This window comes from Teleopsis dalmanni, chromosome 2 (genome assembly GCF_002237135.1).
Source record: "Teleopsis dalmanni isolate 2A chromosome 2, ASM223713v2, whole genome shotgun sequence".
In the NCBI taxonomy this organism is placed as follows: Eukaryota; Metazoa; Arthropoda; class Insecta; order Diptera; family Diopsidae; genus Teleopsis; species Teleopsis dalmanni.
In genome coordinates, this window is record NC_051847.1 from 51231553 (window position 1) to 51251332 (window position 19780).

Here is a 19780-nt window from a genome sequence, read left to right on the forward strand (position 1 = left end):
CTGTTAATTTTCTGGGTTTTTTAAAACTAACTTGCTTTTACGACTTATTGTGTAGTTTTCAAATGAATGCAACATTTGTATAAATGAAATCCAAAGAATTCCAAGACAAAATCAATACCGATCATAAAACTCGTATTTGGAATATACTATGTACAGAACATGTGTATTGAACGTTTATAGAATGACTTTGCATATTGACTGATTGGCCTCTTTACACCTCAAACAGCAACTCAAAATGTAAGCAGTATTCACTGGCATCGCACAAATCTCATAAAAATAAAAAAATTCAGCTTATTAGACATTGTAAAAAAATTTTACTTTAAACTATTATAGGAGTTTGATTTTAATTCTCAGGTGTCATCATCTGTAGAGTAAACTATGGAGCTACACATAGTAAGCACGATACAGCGATACAGTGGAAAATTAAAACTGTGATCGTTATCGCATAACAATCTTTTAAAATGTTTCAGCGACTTTGATTTAAGTTTGTACCTCGTTCTAAGACGATCAAAGTAAATACGCCGACGAATTTAATGATTTGACCAACAAATGATTTGATGATGATTTTCAAATTATCAAATAAATGATCTGTAATTTTCTACGATCTTTTATATTAATTTTTTTCCTCTATCTTACCTATGAAGAACATATGAAAGAGTGAGGCGTTGTTAGATGGAAACAAGTGTTACAACTTTTGATCGGCTTCTTTAAGAGCAAAACAAAATACATATAAATCCACAATTGATAGTAAATAATTCTTGAGCTCTTTAGTGGCAACTAATTTGTTTCATTGTGGCGGCAATTCGAAAACTTATCGTTTCTATATATTGTATAGATACTGAATACGATAACATATTATTTGTAAATTTTTTGTAATACGTGTGAACTTTATCAATTAATTAACAGTTTTAAACTTACCACCTAATAATCCGTTAATACTGTAATCCTTACGGCCATCTTCACTTGTAGTTTTTAATAAACGACTTATCGATGAAGTTGATGGTGGATCCGTAAAACCCTCCTATTTAAAAAAAAACAAATATTAATGTATAAAATGAAAATAGCAACAGGTTTTATTAGAAACTAATTTTAAAATAATAAATAATATATTATTGTATTAATATTACATGTCTTCAAAGCAAATGTTATTAGCTTAAGAACATTTATAGTTATCCAAATGGGAATTATCAGTACAATTGTTGTTTAAACACGTTCTAGTAGAATCAAAAAATATCATATTTTGACTTTTTTCAATGAAACAAGAGTATTGTTCTAGATTGTGGTATAAATTATTTCTTGTAGAATTGTAGAATTTTTAATTCGAAGATATAACAGTTATTAACCGAGAAGAGAAATCATTTAATGTGAGTTGATTATTTCATTATCTACTGTTGCTTTACTCATACTATAGAGGAGAGCATATGATATATCAAAATTGTTCTTCTCTTTATGAGGCACTGGACCAATTGATTTCATAAAGTAAAATTTCTTATTTTATATATCACCTATTGCTCTTTTATTCATTCTATATAGGAGAAAATAAGATAGTTAAAAATTGTTATTGTCTTAATGGGACATTGAACTTATAGATCTCATAAAGCGAAGTATGTACTGCGTTTTGTGAGATGCTATAATACTAAGCTACTTGGACCATATTCTTTAAAATTCAATCGGTTACTTAAGTTTATAAATAGACAGTAAATTAAAGAAAACACCGTAGTAATTTTAGTATAATTGTGTAAATGTACTGAATTATTAATTTTTAAAAACATTCATGTTATTATTTGAAGGAACGATGTTACAATAAAACCTTTTAAAGTGTTTCTTAACTATTTAGGACAGAGATTATGGCCATTTATAAGACTAGTATAATACTTTGGTGACAGTTTCACTTCTCTATTTACTTTATTTCTTCACAATTATAGGGCATTCGGAACGAAGATCGATAATTGTTTTGCCCAACTGTGCCTATAGGTGTCAGTATACTTCACTCCTATCCGTAAATGGAGGAAGATTATACAGAAATATGATTAAAAGAATATGCTAGTTAATGTACCAGTAATTAAATCGAATATTTTGTTTTGTTTTATTTGATTGGTTTTATTGGTAAATCTTTCTAAATAAAAATTGCCAATAGTTGAGCGAATCTTACAAGACTAACCTGTATGCTATTGAGCTAGGGTATACGTAATTAAATGTCGAGCTTGAGGATTTCAATGCGACTTGTGTCTCGATTTTGACATACCACGGAATGTACGCAGTTTGTCGGAAAATATTTTTGGTGCTTTCCGAATTTTTTCTATATTTGTGTCTCACTCTGAACACCACAGTTCTTTACTATTGGTTCAAATTGGCTTCAATATTGATTTGTAAATTAACAATTTATTTAGACTGAGTTTAGAGTTGTGATTTAGTAGCCAGTACAATTCTTTATATATAATTCATCTTTTGGCTTCAAAATATGATTTGTCCTCGTGGACTTTTCAGATGTATTCCCAGTAATTTTGCGAATGTAATTGAGCTATATCCATATTATTGATTTCAACTAAAGGGCATGTTTCTCTGTTTATAGTAAAAGTTACTTGAACGCATTTAGTTTTATTAATTTTGATTCTCCATTTAGCAAGAAACTTTTCAATCAAACCAAGATTTCATATTCAAATATGGAATACCTAATATGTATGTCTTGATTGAATTGACTTAAGCCCTAAAGATCAGCACAGATGTAATGGAATCTTTACTAATTATACTCGCAAATATCAATCATAAGTCAATTAATTGTCATCTTCAAATAACCGATAGATAAAACCAGTACCAAAATTAAAGATATAACTATGGCTTCAAATGAGACTATGCTTCGTAGTATTATCACAAAAAATTGCAATAAGTAACTTTCTGTGTTAGTTCCAAAGATACTTACATTGTAGCTTAATTTTGTTAGTAATTTTTATTTAAAATAAAAAAAAATGTAATGTAAAATGTACACATAAATATACATAAAAAACCTACAAATGCAAATCAACGTCAAATGTGCAATGACAATTCCAGTAAAGAGAAGTGCAAAATTCTACAAATCCTTTTGAATGCTTTGTCTTCTTACCCGTACCACGTAAGATGCTTAGGCAATCTGTAAGGAGGAATTTAGTAGCAGTGTGTTTGCGGCTAATGCGAACGGTTTTGACGGATACATAATCCAATTAAAAAGTGACTACAAAATCAAAATTCGCATGTGAACGTCATGATTTTGAATACTATGTGTGCTCTTAAGGTCTTTGTGAATGCGGATTCTTGTTTTAGTGTCTTACTCAAAAAACTCTGTGACATTTGATTATCTCTTCCATTTCATGACTGAGACAGCAGTGGAAGACCGACAGAGAAGTGAATTTTTAATTGTTTGTAGAAATTTTATATGACATTTTATGATTCGGAAAAATTTTTGCATTGGGTTGAAATTAGATTAATGCCAGCATTTGCTTTAATATTTCGAGAATGTGAAGTTTTATCTTATAAATTTAGTTTTAAAAATTTAAATTACTGAACATTTAAAATATTTAAATGTTATGATGTTAGTACATTGTAAAATATCTAATAAATAGTTGTTTTAAAAAGTATGAGGAGTAATGAAGTGCGAAAAAATTTTCTACAATATTAGAATTGTTGAAATATTTGTAAAATAAAATTAATGATTATAGAGTTATTTAATAACCCTCCAAGCATTGCATTGGGTATACTAACATAACAAATATCAACAATTTTAGAGTTTTTGTTTAATTTTTTTCTAATATTAGTCACGCATGTTGTTAAAAACTTGTTTTAAGTTCGTCAAAATATTTATACATAGTGTCGTGAGGCACAACAACATTAACAAATTATATTCATGATCGGTATTAAACGATTAATATATTTAGGAACATTTAGCTGGTCTGCATATGTCGATGTCTATAACTTTATTGTGATGTAAGTAATTAGGAAAGAGAAGGATAAACATATGCAGAGAGAAAGAGAAAGAAAGAGAAAGAGGAAGAAAGAAAGAAAGAGAGATAGAAGAAAGAGACAGACCGAGAGACTTTGAGATAAAGAGATATGCAGATGGAGAGATTGAGAAAAAGAGAGATGTAAAAGGAGATGTAAAGAAAAGGAATGACAGAGAAATTAATAAAGAGAGAGATGCCGAGATAGACAGAGATACAGACAGAGAAAGAAAGAGAGATGAAGAGAGAAAGAGAAGGGTGGACAGAGAGAAAATAAGAGAGAAAGAGACGGATGGACACAGAGAAAGTAAGAGAGAAAGAGAGATTGAAAAAAAATGAAGACGAAGTGAGATAAAGAAGTAGTGAAAGAGCGAAATAGAGATACAGATAAAGAGACAGATGCAGATACATAGAAAGAAGTATTGAAGCTTTAAAAAGCTAAAATTTATTTCCTGTTCAAATATCCATGATGTGTAGTAGAACTAAGTAATTAATAGAACTAAATTATTAAAAGGTATTGAAACTTTAGAAACTTTGGAAAATATAAAATTAATTTTTTTTTTTCAAAATTTTAAAAATTTACTTGGAAATGACTTTCCACTAGTCATTTATTAGTTATATAAAATCATGAAATCATTTTGCTATAACCAGACACTGTTCTTAAATATTAATTGCATAAGTTTTTTAAAAGGTAAGTTATCTATTTTATTCTATTTTCAATATTAAAAAAAAAGATATATTTCTTATGAATCTTAAATATAAACTTTAATCCTTTTTTTGAAAATATTAACATTTTTAGTATTATTTTAGTATAAAATATTATTTGTTTAGTTAGAAATATAAGACAGCTAACAGATACTGTTATACAAATATTGTTTGAATATAGTTTATAGTCTGGCATCTTATACATCATTCTCATAATATGCTTTCAAATTTACTACAGTAAAAAATCTTAAGCCCTTACGCATCTCCTTGATCTGAATTTTAAGTCGGTTCATGAAGTTCTCGTCCTACTCATAATTAGCAGATATGCGGTGCAATATGCTGTCTTTATTTTCTTCTCTCAAAATTTAAAATTACTTAAAAATGTATCAGTCCTCTTCCTTTGGACTCCCCTCCCGAAATAACGAAGACAAGCTTTTAGATTCTTAAGTCACGGTATTCTTCTTTATTTCATCTGATATATTGAAAGATATAAATTATTATTGAAAAATGCAACTTTTCGTCTTATATAGATTTGTTTTTAATCTCTCAGTATATATGTATACAGCAAAATTTTTACTGATCCATTGAAATTAATGTAGTTATTATATAATAAAATATATTATATATTACATATATATATAAATATGGTTAGTATGTCAGAAATACATACAGATATCGTCATTTTAACGATAGCTAAATTTAAAGCTGAAGCTTTACGCATTCATAACTAAATTTCAATAAATTACTTTTATAAATAATATAGAAAACATAGTTATATTTTTCAAGCATATATTATAGTTATAAGATGTAGTCATCTTATGTTCGAGGTGCTAAAAAGGATATGTATGTAGGAGATTTAAATTATTAGTTTCAGTTGGAATGTACTGACAAATTAAGAGCCGTCTCAGTTGCATCTTGCGCTTCATAGCAAATATCTTAGCGAATCTATTATACTCTAGTTGCATTTTATGTTAGATTGTTATATGTTAGATATGTTAGATATGGATATGTTAGATTGGATTGTTTATCTTATGTTTGGTGTAATTTAATTATTTATATTATTTTGGCAAAAGCGCGATATATAGTGACTTTTATTTATTTATTTAGAGAATCGTTAGGTATTTTTTATATTTTTTATACACTTTAAGTAGAATTGTACAAATCTTCTAATGTTGCATAAAAAATGTTAAATATAAGAATTTTTATGCTCTATGTATTCCATTAGGGCTTAAGGAATTCAAACTTTGCAGAGCACCGATAATTTGTAAATTGAAAAAAGACTGTCAGTTTTCATTAAACGAGTCCGAACATGTCTGAGTTTAATCTTAAAAGAGTAGCGTAAGCGCTTGTATACGCATTTTTTTAAAATAATTTTTTAAATTTATTTTTATTTTTGGTATTTTTCTGTCTCATGTTTTGTAAATTCCAACAGTCTTAAGTCCTAAAGGTGGCATAACTGGCACCTAACCCCAGGCCAATACGGCGTTTATGTACAAGAAGGTTTAATACTCTGTTCAATTGATTTCTTTCCCTCTCTCAATTCCATGTATCTACACGAGGCTTCGCACTCGTACATGTAATTGCGATTTGACTGACATTTGTCCAGCGGTATGCAACACTTTGCCGTGCTGCGCAATGGTGCCACAATAGTCAATGATGCCGGTGTAGCTTCTGTTGGGCCCTGGCGGGTACTTTTATTGAAAGTGTCATAAAAATGATTTGATTTTGATTTATTTTCAGTGTTGCTGAGCATGTTTACCTTTGTGGTTTTCTGTTGGCTACCAAAGTTGTAGCTGGTTCCTTATTATTGTTGTTATTGTTGCTTTTGTTAAAAGTGTGACAGCTTATCTTGTTCACTGACAAGCCCGTTTCAATTTGGAGCATGTTTAGATTTCGAGCTGGTTAACAAATTCAATTGAATTTTAATTAATTAGTTGACAGTTGAACTGACGTTTTCTGCGGTTCGTTGTATGCTGTATTACGTCACGTTTGCTTTGGCTAGATATTCTTTATATATTTGTTTCATTTGTTTATTTTTATAAACTGTTATAGATTTGATGCATGCAGGTGTGGTCTATTATTTGAATGAGTTACCTTAAGATTTTCAATTTAACTTTGGAAAAATAAATTTAACTTTCAGGTAATAAAAACTTGTAAAGACATTACTCATATTGATCATTAGTTGACAATCATATAAGAGCAATACTTGCATAATTTTTATTTTATTTATTAATATTTACATATACGAGTATTGAAGCATAAAACATTGTATTTATTCCATATGTTAAAGTCCGTTTTAATATACATACATGCCTTCTAGTACCTGCGCAAAATTTTTAAAATACACACTAACGCCAGACATGTCGGCACCATTCTTATTATAATCTTGGCTTCCTCCTCTTTGAAACAATGCTTACGTTTATTGCCTTTGCTTTACAAAATTTACCATATAGAAAATCTTGATTCCTTTGTAGATACGAGCACTGCGGCTGGCGTGTTGCAACCCACAGGCCAAATTTGTTAAGTATGATGATGATGATGATGATGTTGATGATTTGATCTTGCCTTTGTTGTACAAGGCGCAAAAGGCGTTCTACATCACGAAGCTTAACAATAAGTTGTGATCGTTATAAGCACATTGATTTTATCGTATATCTTGGAGCCTTCAGAGCCTCAAATTTTAACGTATCTATTTGCAAAAATTATGATAAAATTATTTCATTCTAAATGCATAGTACCTATAGTGTAAAAATAGCACAGCACACATTTTTATGAATAATCTCTTCGTAACATATTAGGATACGTAAATATTTATTACGTGTATATCAAGGAAATATACTTTTAGTTATTATCAAGCATTTGTCAATCAACTCTTATGTTCTATGTATAATATTAATTTATTTATATACTATTTTTTTTATAATTCATATTTGGCTGTGGATAAATGCAGACGTATAGAGGTTGTTTGTGCTTAAAGGTTTATTTTAAATATAATGAATTAAATTGAGCTAGCAAGAACAATGAGTTTCAATTACTTGATAACTACAAGTCGCCTTGATTTGACTAATATATATTTTAAATAATCACTATGAAAAAAGGGTTGTTTTGAGTGAAACGCAATCCAAAATTATTGATTTTAAGTGCTTGTAAAAATAAACAGATTAATATTTTGCTGTAATTAAACTTCTTTAAATTTGAGGAACTATAAGTTTATACATATTCTACAGTATGTAATTTTCTTTTTAATTAAGTACTAAGAATGAATACTAAGTAAGAGGATGAAAGTATGTTTTATTATCGGGTTTTCTAAATAATACTTTATAACAGATTGATCAGTTAGGATTGTATGTGCAATTGTTGGATATGTTGGCCTTTGGTATTTTTCTAGCAAGTGCATGAGCTTTGAAGCGATAGGTTGAAAAAAAAGTTTCAAGAAGTAAGAGAGCTTTATCTTAATGGGTTATTATGTGCAAGTTAAAAATAACCAAAATATATTTTCATGATTTTCATCATATCTATTCTCAATAGAGAAAAATAACCATATGATACCCTCATAACATCTCAATGGTTTTGATCGAATACAAAATGTTGATTACAATAATTAGCTAATTTAAGTAATATTAATAATTTAATTATGTTATGTAAGTTGAGTAGTTTATTAGAATTTGATTTTGGTAGAAGTGCTAGTTTAAGTTGCATAGACAAAGGCTTTTGAAGGATTTCTGCAGTTTTTTTTGTTGAGTCCAACTCGATGTAATTTACTTATATTTGGGACAGGAAAACAATTGAGCATAAAGAGTAATAATTTTTCTTTTATAATTATTTGTATGAATGCGGCTTCAGTAGCATGTTGAGCATATTAGTCTATAAGGTTAACAATAATGTAGATCATACTAGTCGTAGGTCTCATATATTTAGAGGATCAAACGCTGACAAGAAGCTAGTGCAGTGTTTCGCTTAAATGTATTTTAGATATTTTAGTTTATAAATGGTATAGAAGCTCTCACGAAGGTATGACAGAAAAAAAAAATTAAACAGATCATACTTGCTAAAACAGGAATTGCTACCATAAAGATAACTGTGTTGTGGCTCATAGCTACGACTTTTACAAAGTGTTTATAATAAAGCTATATATAAGAAAATTAGTTTCGAAACTAATCCAATTTCAGCGAAGACCGAAACCAAACTACCGCCTGTTTAAGGGCATTGTTAGAGTTACAAATAGGCTCAAAAGTGTTTCAACTAACAATGAAACGTGGGTATAAGGCTTGAGAATGAAACTAACGTTCATTGGGGTAGATTAGAAAAATGTCGCGGGCCGCATGTATATTACCCACTAACCGCATCTATCCCTTGGGCCGTGCTTTGGACAGTCTGATCTAAATCATTAGTAGATGAAGTTAATGGTTTATTTACTGATTTCCAATATTCGGTAGTGAAGGTTATGTATAGATAACATAGAAACGATTAAAATGGACGCTATGAAAGTTAGAGATAATGTTACTGATGAAAGTGACGACAAAGATACTAGTGAACACCAATTTGTACAAACTGTTAGTTCAACAAAAGTTTTGGCTACTTTTAACAAACAAGCACTTGTGAAGTAGACAATCTCCATATTTGAAACTTATTGCTTTTAAAGAAATTTCGAGAACAAATTGTGCATAAAATGATTTTCGAAAAAAATACAAATGCTTGAGACCGATAACCTTTCAGAGTTATTATATGAAGATTAAATTACTAAAAATTTCTTTATCAATCACATTAAAAAAAAAACCTAAAAAAATTTACTGAACATTTCGATTATGTAAACAACCTTTATGTGAATTACCTCATATAATTGAGCACTTACTGTATCTGAATTTGATGTTGGTATGCAGTTTTATTACAAGATTGATTTGTAATACATTTTTATATTTTAATTTTGTCTATTATTTTAGTTTGTCAATTTTAATTTAATCATTTAGTCATGAAAATTTTTTTGACAATATACAAAATTTTTATATCTATTATTGCAAGTGCATTTCAATATGTCAAAATATAGTAGATACATTTAACTAACCCGAAACAATCACTTTTCTATACATATTTGAATTACTTAATATATGCAATGGCCTAAAGAATGACAATGAATGGCTATTAATGATATATTAAACCAAATTTTTATTAGTAATTATCTATTAGTGATTACTCTATATCTTTACTCTATTTGGAATTCATGCATTTATTGCTGTTATTTTAATGATTTGAAAACTATTTTTAAAAACATAAACATTTTATTTTTTAGAGTTATTTTGATCATCAAATTTGGTAACTTGCATTAGTTGCACATCATATATATTATAATACAATTTTAGTAATAAAATGTGCAAAAATTTTATATATAAAAAATTTTATAATTTATGATAATTTTAGCTTTACAAAATTGTGTTAATTGATTAGCCTATTACATTCTTAACTTTTAACCTTACTAAAACTAATAATGATCCCTCGTAATTAAATAATTGTTAATTACTTGAAGCGTACTTAAATAACACCACTAAAAATTTGGTTTCCTAAATAAATATGACAGTGAGTGTAGTTAGGATTATTGATTGTTAAAATCATAGAGATTTATTCTACAAATTTGTGGATTACAATTCAAACCTCATGTCTGAAACGTTTTAAAAAAAGATACAATTTTTTTTACGACAGATGCTGTATCTTGCGTTGTTTTTTTTTATGAATATTCTCTTAAAACATATGTTTGTACATATATTGTGCATTGATCTGACTAAGCACCGTATATATTCTAATAAACCGTGAAGCGCACCTGGAGGCAATCTTCACTCCTCTGATCGCTACATTAATGTGGACGCAATATTTAATATATTTTAGTCACACACACACAAACGTACATATAAATATATATTGTATATGTTTTTTTTTACTAGTTTATCAAACTTTTGTATCAACAACGATCACATCGATGGATGGATGGATTGATATCGACATCACTATCGGCACACATGTATAGTGTGACTAATTAAGGTTTAAAGTAAAAGTAACTGAAACAAGAAAATTGTGCTGGAATATATGAATAAAAACAAATATTCATACAAAGTTGCGGACAGACGAACATATCAACCAACAACCACTGCCTTTGGTAGGCAACAATCCAATGCAGTGCAGATATTGTAAGTCAGTTTAGACAATTGGTCTGGCGGCTTACGGGCCAAACTATTGATGTAGGCTCAAAATATGATTTTGTTTTGTTATATACAAGATATTTTCCTTAAGTTTTTGCTTCAATTAGCCAAAGTTACGCTAATTTATGGAAGAATAAAGAAGGGCGGCAGCATGTTCATTGACATATTATTGCATAAAAGAGGATAATGCATGCAGGCAACGTGACATGAATTAAGCCAACTTACAAGTGAGGCATAAAAAAATTGTTTTAAATGTTGTATTTGTGTGTTTTGGAAAATATTTAAGGTGCCAACCAATGAACGTGCGTGCCAATTTATGTGCAGAATAACAGCACTCCATCCACATCTACATTCATATCGACCATCGACATCGACATCGACATCGGCAATCACATCCAACAACCAGACACCGGAAGTTGGCAAGTCAAAATTTGTGTTTGCACCTTGCCGCAGCATTACTAAGTTGTATGTGCCATAATCAATTTCTTAACGGCCTGGGTGGCATTGCCAACCTTGTACAACAATTTGTCAATGAGTTTTTAGTACCAGTACAACCTACGAAACTACTGAACCTATAAAATTTACTGCTTATTCTACATATTGAAGTTGCGATAAATGAGTAAAGAAAAAAAGGAAGACAATAGAAATGGAAATTTGTCGCAAGCAACGTGTAATAAATAATACCAGCGGGAGGGAGTCTTGTTTGGCATACGGCAAGTCGTACAAGATGCAAAGGAACCTATTGGCCAGATAAAGAGACTAAAGGCTTGCTAGACACGTGACTATTTGGAATTCGGAAGTTTGTTTAGCTTCCGTTAGTGAAACTCAAGGCTTTTGTGCGGTTTTTGTAACCACTGATCTTTTATTTGCAAACACTGTAGTTAATGTCGGTACTTTAATGATTTTCCTATTGAGAACGAATTCACAATGTATTCATTGTTTTTAATTGATTTTACAATAGCACAGCCATTCTTGTTTATATCTTTGGGGTTAAAATTTTTGCAAAAAAAGAATTCTAATACGGGTGTTAGGTTCAAATGTATTATTTGTATATGACCTTTAGTTGGTGATTACAGAATTTATTGCTTCCTGCAAACCTGAAAATGTATTGTTTATAGTAACGTTGGCTAATGCTTTTAACAACATTACACCAAGTTGTTTGCAAACTTCAGTCTGACAACCAGTATGAGTTCTATACAAAAAACAAAACAAAAAATATTAAATTTACTAGTTTCAGTTTTCATTTAGCACTTAAATAATAAAATTTATCTTCTTGCTGCACTTCAAACTGACAGCGGAAGTTAAGTAATTGAAGATATACAAAACAAACTTCGGTATAATTGCAAATACAGTTCAAAGTTCAAAAACTGTCGTAAATAAATTATTATTAATATAGTTTGTACAAAAAAAGAAAAATATATATATCATTAAATGATTAATTTTCTCACCTTAATTAGTTTTTCTCGTATTTCCCAACTAAAAATTCCTGGGTTGGCTTTTCGCAATTCTTCTATGCGTGCTTCTATTTCAGGCGATGTTACTTTTGGCTTAGAGCCGCCAATCACACCAGGTCGTATAGATCCCGTTTCTTGATAGCGATTCAGAATTTTTGATACACAACCATGAGATACGCGCAATTGACGTGAGATCACACAAGGCCTTATACCGTTTGCGGCCATTTCAACAATTTTTAAACGTATATGATTTGGTAGCGGACGACCATTGATGAAAACTCCACCAAGTTGATTAACTCTACCTTGACCTGAAATATACAATCACCTTTTTGAGTATCAAATATTAAATATCAAATTTATGTAAATATGAGTTGGGATTATTCTATAATTAATCACTTAATATAATATTTTTTTTTAATTATATCTGAATATCATTAAAAGACATTATAGTTCTCAACTACTTTAATTTACAATAATGCAATGAATATACATATATAACACAAAATAGAGTAAATTCAGTTTTTCGTTCAAGAAACGAAAAAAATTATATTAAAGAATTAATGCTATTTTAGTGTACTTATGTACACTAGTTTATGTGTAAAAAAAACTTACTCTGAGCAAACACGAGTAGAATCAATAATACGAAAGTTTGTTATATATTAAATATATAGTAATAAGTATAAAATAAACTAGAAAAAAATCAAAAATTAATTCTTTGGTTTAAAAAACTACAAAAAAAAATTTATATCAAAGAATTTGTCCACTTTCAATTTTAGTCGACATATAAGATAGCTAAGAAAACTCATCCAGAGCAAAATAATAAAATATATATATGTTTATATACAGATTATATAGTAATAAATATATAGTAATAAATACAAAATAAATGGTAATCAATATTTGCTGAACTCGACAACCTTATAACATTTATATAAACCTAATCCTAAATCACAAAATTGATGGTGAAAATCACAACAAGGAATAGAGCAAGGAATAGAAAATATTAACTCTCTGAAATCACAGCTCAAGCATATTTAAATAAATATTTATACAAAAAGTTTGCGAGTTTGCAATATCAAAAACATAATTTCTTAAACACAACATCTTAAACAGGACTTTGTTGATATGATGTGAGCAAATAAAGTAGACTATTTTTATAGAACCTTATAAGTGAACTGTTGGTTAGGAAACTATGGTAGAAGATTAAATCCTTTCAATGATTCCTGATGTAGCTATAACAAGGTGTAGATATTGCTCCATATTTACTTTGTGATAGTTTAATGCATACTAAACGATAATTATAGCACATTTTCACAGGCTTCGTTACATCAGTTAACTTACTTGAGATTCAAGTAACTCAAGCAATCTCAAGTAAGTTAACTGGTCTAACGAAGCCGGTGGAAACATACTATTAAAGATGCTAAATAGTCATTTTCTAGAGGATATTTATTAGCCAGAAGAGCTATTTTGCTACAGATTATGCTAGAGAACATCTTAAGCATTATTAAAAGTTTCAAATGACTTTGAGCCCTTTGAGTTTTGTACAGTATGTCACTGTAAGTCAATAAGTATAAGTGAATGACTATCTCAAAAAATATAGCATACATAATAATTGGAACGTTCTAACGGCACTCGCATATATTTTATATCAAAAGTATTAAATAAAATAAAGTAACCATTTGCAAAATAAAAACATTTGCGCTAAGCCATTTCTAGCGGTTAACTCTTCCATTGACGACAGTCGAGGTCGATCAATTCAAAAATTGCTTTTTTACTTGATAATTCTGACAAATATTGAAAGAGCTTTCTTTGAGAGATCATTTTTTTATTCCCAAGTTGAAAGTTATTTTCATTAAATGAGGCGATGATATTCTACGTAAATGGACTATGTTGTCAGATACAAAAAGTTGGAGAACTTGAGGTACGGAGAATATTATATTGTTTTGTGATAACGTACGATTTAAAATTTACATTAATAATAAAATGTAAGAATAGTTTCAGTATCAAAAATGTTTTTCATATGTCTTATTTCACATATGTTTTTATTTATATATTTTTTATCATTTCGAACACGTATAAATATTGACGATTAAGAAGAAGACTGAAGATGAAGAACATTAAGTCTAATGTTTTACCGAATATTGTTTTTTGGAACTTTAATTTTTAATTCCTACTAAGATCCGATATAATTCTTAATAAATTAAAAATACTTAAAAAAATTAACTAAAATACTCGCTTTCACAAAGTGTTACATTTGGAGCAGTTAATTACTTCTGTTTCCTCAAATATGTAAATGAATTAATTAATCATTCAATACTAATATGAATAATACTAAGATACTAAACATAGGCGCTTTGCATATCGTTATATACTCTACTTAAGACTTGTCAAACTATGTAAAAGTAACGCTTATTCGTAGTAGAAAAAATTTCTCATAATAAATATTGGTAAGATAAAGTTATTAAAATTAATTTCTTTAAGGAAAATTGCATACTCGGTTGCACATTTATATGGCTATTCCAATTACTAACCATATTGAATTACTTTAACTAAATATATGTTTTCACAATATTCTTAAATATGTTATTTAAAAAGTTATGAATTAATAAAATAAAACTCAGATATAGACACTTCTGGTGGGTGTGATAACACCTCACAACACAATACGTTGTGAGGTGTTTGTGGCAACTTAAGAACTTAAGAATTTTACCATCCAAGTGATCTAAAAACGTCGCATATTATTGTACTGTTATGTTCTGCCATTTTTGAGGTAGAGAATCAAAATTTCAACTTTTTTCTAAGTTCATCAAATAAAGTTTATTTAAAAACTTTGAGCTAGATAAATTGAGAATGAAATTTAAAAATTTTTATAAATGTTATTGTATATAATAGCATTCATTTGAAATAAGGTATGTAAGTTATGTATAACATTTTTATTAATTCAAGAATCGATTTATATTTGAAAATAGCAATCAGATAATTATAAAGACAACTCCTCGTAACATTTATTTCCACCAAAATTCGTCATTAAGCAACACAAATTATTGTTTCCTTATCATATGTTACTTTCACGAACAACGCTAGTCACTATAAATTTTAAAACATTTAGATATGTAGTGAAATACTGTCTTATTTACTCAAGTAACATAAAAGATCGTACATATTGCCTATGTTCTTGAGCAACAGAATTACATAAATAGATTTAATCGAGCTCATCTAAATACAAATATATCTCAGATCATCAAACACTTTCTTATTTAGTTAAATAACATCAAAGATCCCACAGAGTTGAACAACTGGAAGTCATGAATATATTTAGTCGGGTTTGTTTAAATACGAATATATCTCAGTCTACCTTTGCGTCCACTTTTCTCATAGTTTTTAAGATAGATCAAAAGAATTTGGAATTTTCGGAAAGTAATACTGTTTATTTGATCGGAATTTTTAAATCCAGCTGAGAGATTATGATTTATAACTGTCGTATAAAATGAGCAAATATAAATAATTATTTGATTTAATTGAAAATTAGCTACTTTTATGTAATATACAATATTGTTTTTAAGTTTCATTCAGATCTGTTGTTTTTTAAATATTAAATTCTTTCAAAATAATGTTTTTAAACCCAAGTTCCTAAAAAAAAATTCACATATTACGTAGCATAGGATTTTATTTAAGATGTTAAATTTTTTAAGTTATATTGAATAGCATTACCAAAAATTGAAAGGGCTTATTTTATATTCATATATCATCGATATAAGTTAATAATTCAGATACAATTTTTTGTATGAGAAGCTATTGCATATGTCAATATATTCTCTTCAAATATAGTATATGAATATCTCCAGCTAGAATTTTCATTACAGTTTGAATCAAAACTAACGATTCAGATTTAAACATAACTTACATTAAGACTGAAAAGTTTTCGGAAATTCTCATTTAAAATTCGCGCGCTGTATATTTTTCGATATTTTAAGTTTATGTAGTTTGGCAGCACTGTCCTTAATTACTATGCCAAAAATGAGCTCGATCTGTCAGACAGTTCGTTTACGGCAGCTGTTGAAACCAGTTCACCTCAGTAGTGCGTTGCGAAATGTCTTCGACGGTCGTACGACCGTCCTGGAAGGCTTTGTACCACTCATAAACTTGAGTTTTCGATAAAACTGATTCCCCATAAGCCTTTTGTAGCATTCGCAACGATTCTGCACACGAAATTTCGTTCGAAACACAAAATTTGATGCAAACTCTTTGTTCAATATTTTTTTCCATTGTTTTTTTCGCAACGCCCTACTGAGGTGAACTGGTTTCAACAGCTGCCGTAAACGAACTGTCTGACAGATCGCGCTCATTTTTGGCATAGTAATTAAGGACAGTGCTGCCAAACTACATAAACTTAAAATATCGGAAAATATACAGCGCGCGAATTTTAAATGAGAATTTCCGAAAACTTTTCGGTCTTAATGTATAACAAAAAACTGTTTTATTTCTAAATATTTTCTACTTAATTGGGTTTTTGAAAAACAAGCTTATAAGTATATTGCATTTTACTGCTAAATTTAAAGTGATTTATTAAAATTTTGGCTAAGTTTTTATTTAAGACGATATACCAGTATTTTTTCCCATATATATTTGCCAACACCTTTTCCCTGAGATCAGTAATTTTTACAATTTTTAAAATGGATGTAATAAGCTTACATTTTTATACCTATTCTTTGTAAACTTATTGTTTATATATAATTATTTTTTATGTTTTGAAATAACTTATAACAGAAGTTAGCCTATAGAACAACGTAAGATATATTGTTTTTTATAGTACACTTAAACTGTATCCCGGTACGTAATCAATATAAGACAATGAACTAGTATCAAGGTATACAACCAGGCCATGGGCCATGATAATGTACAACTGTTAATGACAATTTAAAATGAAATTGTTTTAGAAACCCAGGGTTCTTCATAGATGTTATGTTAACATGAGAGTATAGTAATAGTAGAGATAGCTATTCATAACGGTTTGATTATCATAACTTATTCTGTGCAAAAATATTTTATAGAATTACACTAATATAAAATATAAATATATAAAATAAGATGATATAATATAAAATAAGAATTAAAATAAAATAAATTTAGAGTTTTGAACTGAATTTCTCTGAGTATACAAGATTGAATAGTAGGTTATACTAGTGAAAATTAATGCAAATCTATCTGGTATATTTTTATTTTTTGGTTATGCGAGATCTAGATATTGTTTCCCTGATTTCATTTTCTTGTAATGATTTAATATAAAATTTTATGATTATGATAAAATATATGTATCTCGATATTTGTTATATCAGTATCAACCTATAAATAATTTACTAAATCTGACCTAATCTGATATACTAATGCATCAGGGTTTTCTCGGTTCTATTGTTATAAAATAGAGTGATTTCGAATATGTGTGTATTCAAATGCTTTATATGAGCTTATAGATACCATAGATGTTTATGTATTAAGGTTTTCTTAGTTCTGTTGTTTCATAGAGTAATTTCGAATAGGTTTGTATTTGAATTGCTTTGTATTAGTTTATAGACACCATAGATTCTTATGTATTAGGAATTTCTTGGTTCTATTGTTTTAAAATAGAGTGACTTCGAATAGATCTGTATTCAAATTAGTTTATGTTTGTTCATAGATATTATATATACCTATATATTAAAGTTTTCTTGGTTCTATTGCTTAAAAATAAAGTGTATTCAAATTGTTTTATATTAATGGAACATTTATTATATTTATAAACTATAGATAATGTTCCCCTCTTTGAAGAGTGGTTTAGTTTTATTTGAAACGAAATCATCATATACTGGTATATAAGTACCAGTTCAATGGTTTTAGCGATAATGTGTACTCATGAAGGGACATAATATATGTAGGTATGTGTTTTATATTCTAAATTTATTAGCAATAATTATTTTACATATCTTTGGAAGTTATTTTTATTTCAAATTCTGTAGTTAGTACATTATCATACGGATAGCTTAAATCTAAAATTGATATATGTAGAGTTCAGTTAAAATATATTAGTAACATCTGAGCCAATATCAAAAATGAATGTATGTGATTTTAAGCTAAATTTGTCGGTAATATTTTAAGAATCTTTGATTGTTAATTAATAAAAATGTATGTGATTTTAAGCTAAATTTGTCGATAATATTTTAAGAATCTTTGACTGTTATTTAATAAAAATGTATATAAAATATATATATACATAATAAAATAGTGGGATCAATATTTTCATGATATCTATTTCGTCGCATTATATAACGGTTTGCTGTTTCATATACAGTTCCTCAAATATCTTTTAATAACTCTAATAGAAAGATATGATTCAAAGATATGATTTCTCGATAATAGAAATTATATACATTTGCATATTTACATAAAATTTTTATGAACAATATTATGCTATTTCAGCTATTTTACATATAAAGACAATGTTAGTTTTCTTAATATATTCATTATAGAATATATAAATTTACCTAATATATTTCTTGAAATTTTGTATGTAGCATATATTTACCTTGAAATGGGTACCCAGATATGAAGGGACGCATATTTAACGGGTTCGCGCTGGTCATATCCATTGTTAGCGATTATTATTAGTACTTAGGAACTTTAAAAATTTTCCAAAATATATATTTTGGAAATTATTTGTTTAATAAACTTTGGTAAATTAAACGCACCAAAAAAAATTGCACCCAAATTTCCACTTCATTTGTATTTTTCATAAGTACGGTTTTTTTTTTTTTAAAATAACTTTTAATTATAAATAGAATTCTTTATTATGATATCATTTTTTAGAGCACAATTATAAAAATCTAACAATTTGCTTCAGTTCCTTCAGGAATGAATCCATAATAAACAATATCGAAATTATATACATAGCGCACGTATTTCCGTCGGATGTCCATACATTTTCAAAAAAGTGTTTCTCGTTACATGAAGCATTTGTTGTTTCGCGCACCTTCACGATCAAACAGCACGACACTTGGTCCACAACTAAAGAGCGCGCGAGCAAGCTGATAAATTAACGAAGCCAGAATGCAAGATCACGACGAATAAACTGGTTTGACGAAATATCAATACAAAACAAAAAAACAAAACAAAAAAAACGAACAGTATTGGGTTGTTTTTCCATTAAGCTTGTAAATATGCGCCCAAAGTGGGTTGGACTTTGGCAACAATAAGAAACAATAACAAAAAATTGAAAAAATTGTAGTAACACAAATAAAGTAGAAACTTGAGAGCCGGTTCGATATCAAAAACATTCAAGAGCGCGGTGTGACGCGATATACAACAATGGCAACGATCAATCGCGGTGCTATAACGAAATGAAGCGAGGAAGACACAACTTTACCACACTAAAGTGGTTGTGTGAGTTGTTTTGGCTTTTGTGTGTGTTGTGTGTGTTTATGTGGGTTAT

General features: G+C 28.6%; 1 protein-coding gene across 1 annotated transcript in view; it reads right to left on the reverse strand.

Annotated features, from left to right (window-relative positions):
- LOC119682606 (protein gooseberry-neuro-like) overlaps positions 1–18941 on the reverse strand; it is a 39513-nt gene extending 20572 nt beyond the window's left edge. The window contains exons 1-3 of the mRNA XM_038096092.1: positions 18878–18941; positions 12313–12626; positions 919–1021 (exon numbers count right to left, since the gene is read on the reverse strand). Of these exons, the coding sequence (XP_037952020.1) occupies positions 919–1021; positions 12313–12626; positions 18878–18941 (481 nt within the window). The remainder of the gene's footprint in view (positions 1–918; positions 1022–12312; positions 12627–18877) is intronic.
- Between the last annotated feature and the right edge of the window lie 839 nt (positions 18942–19780).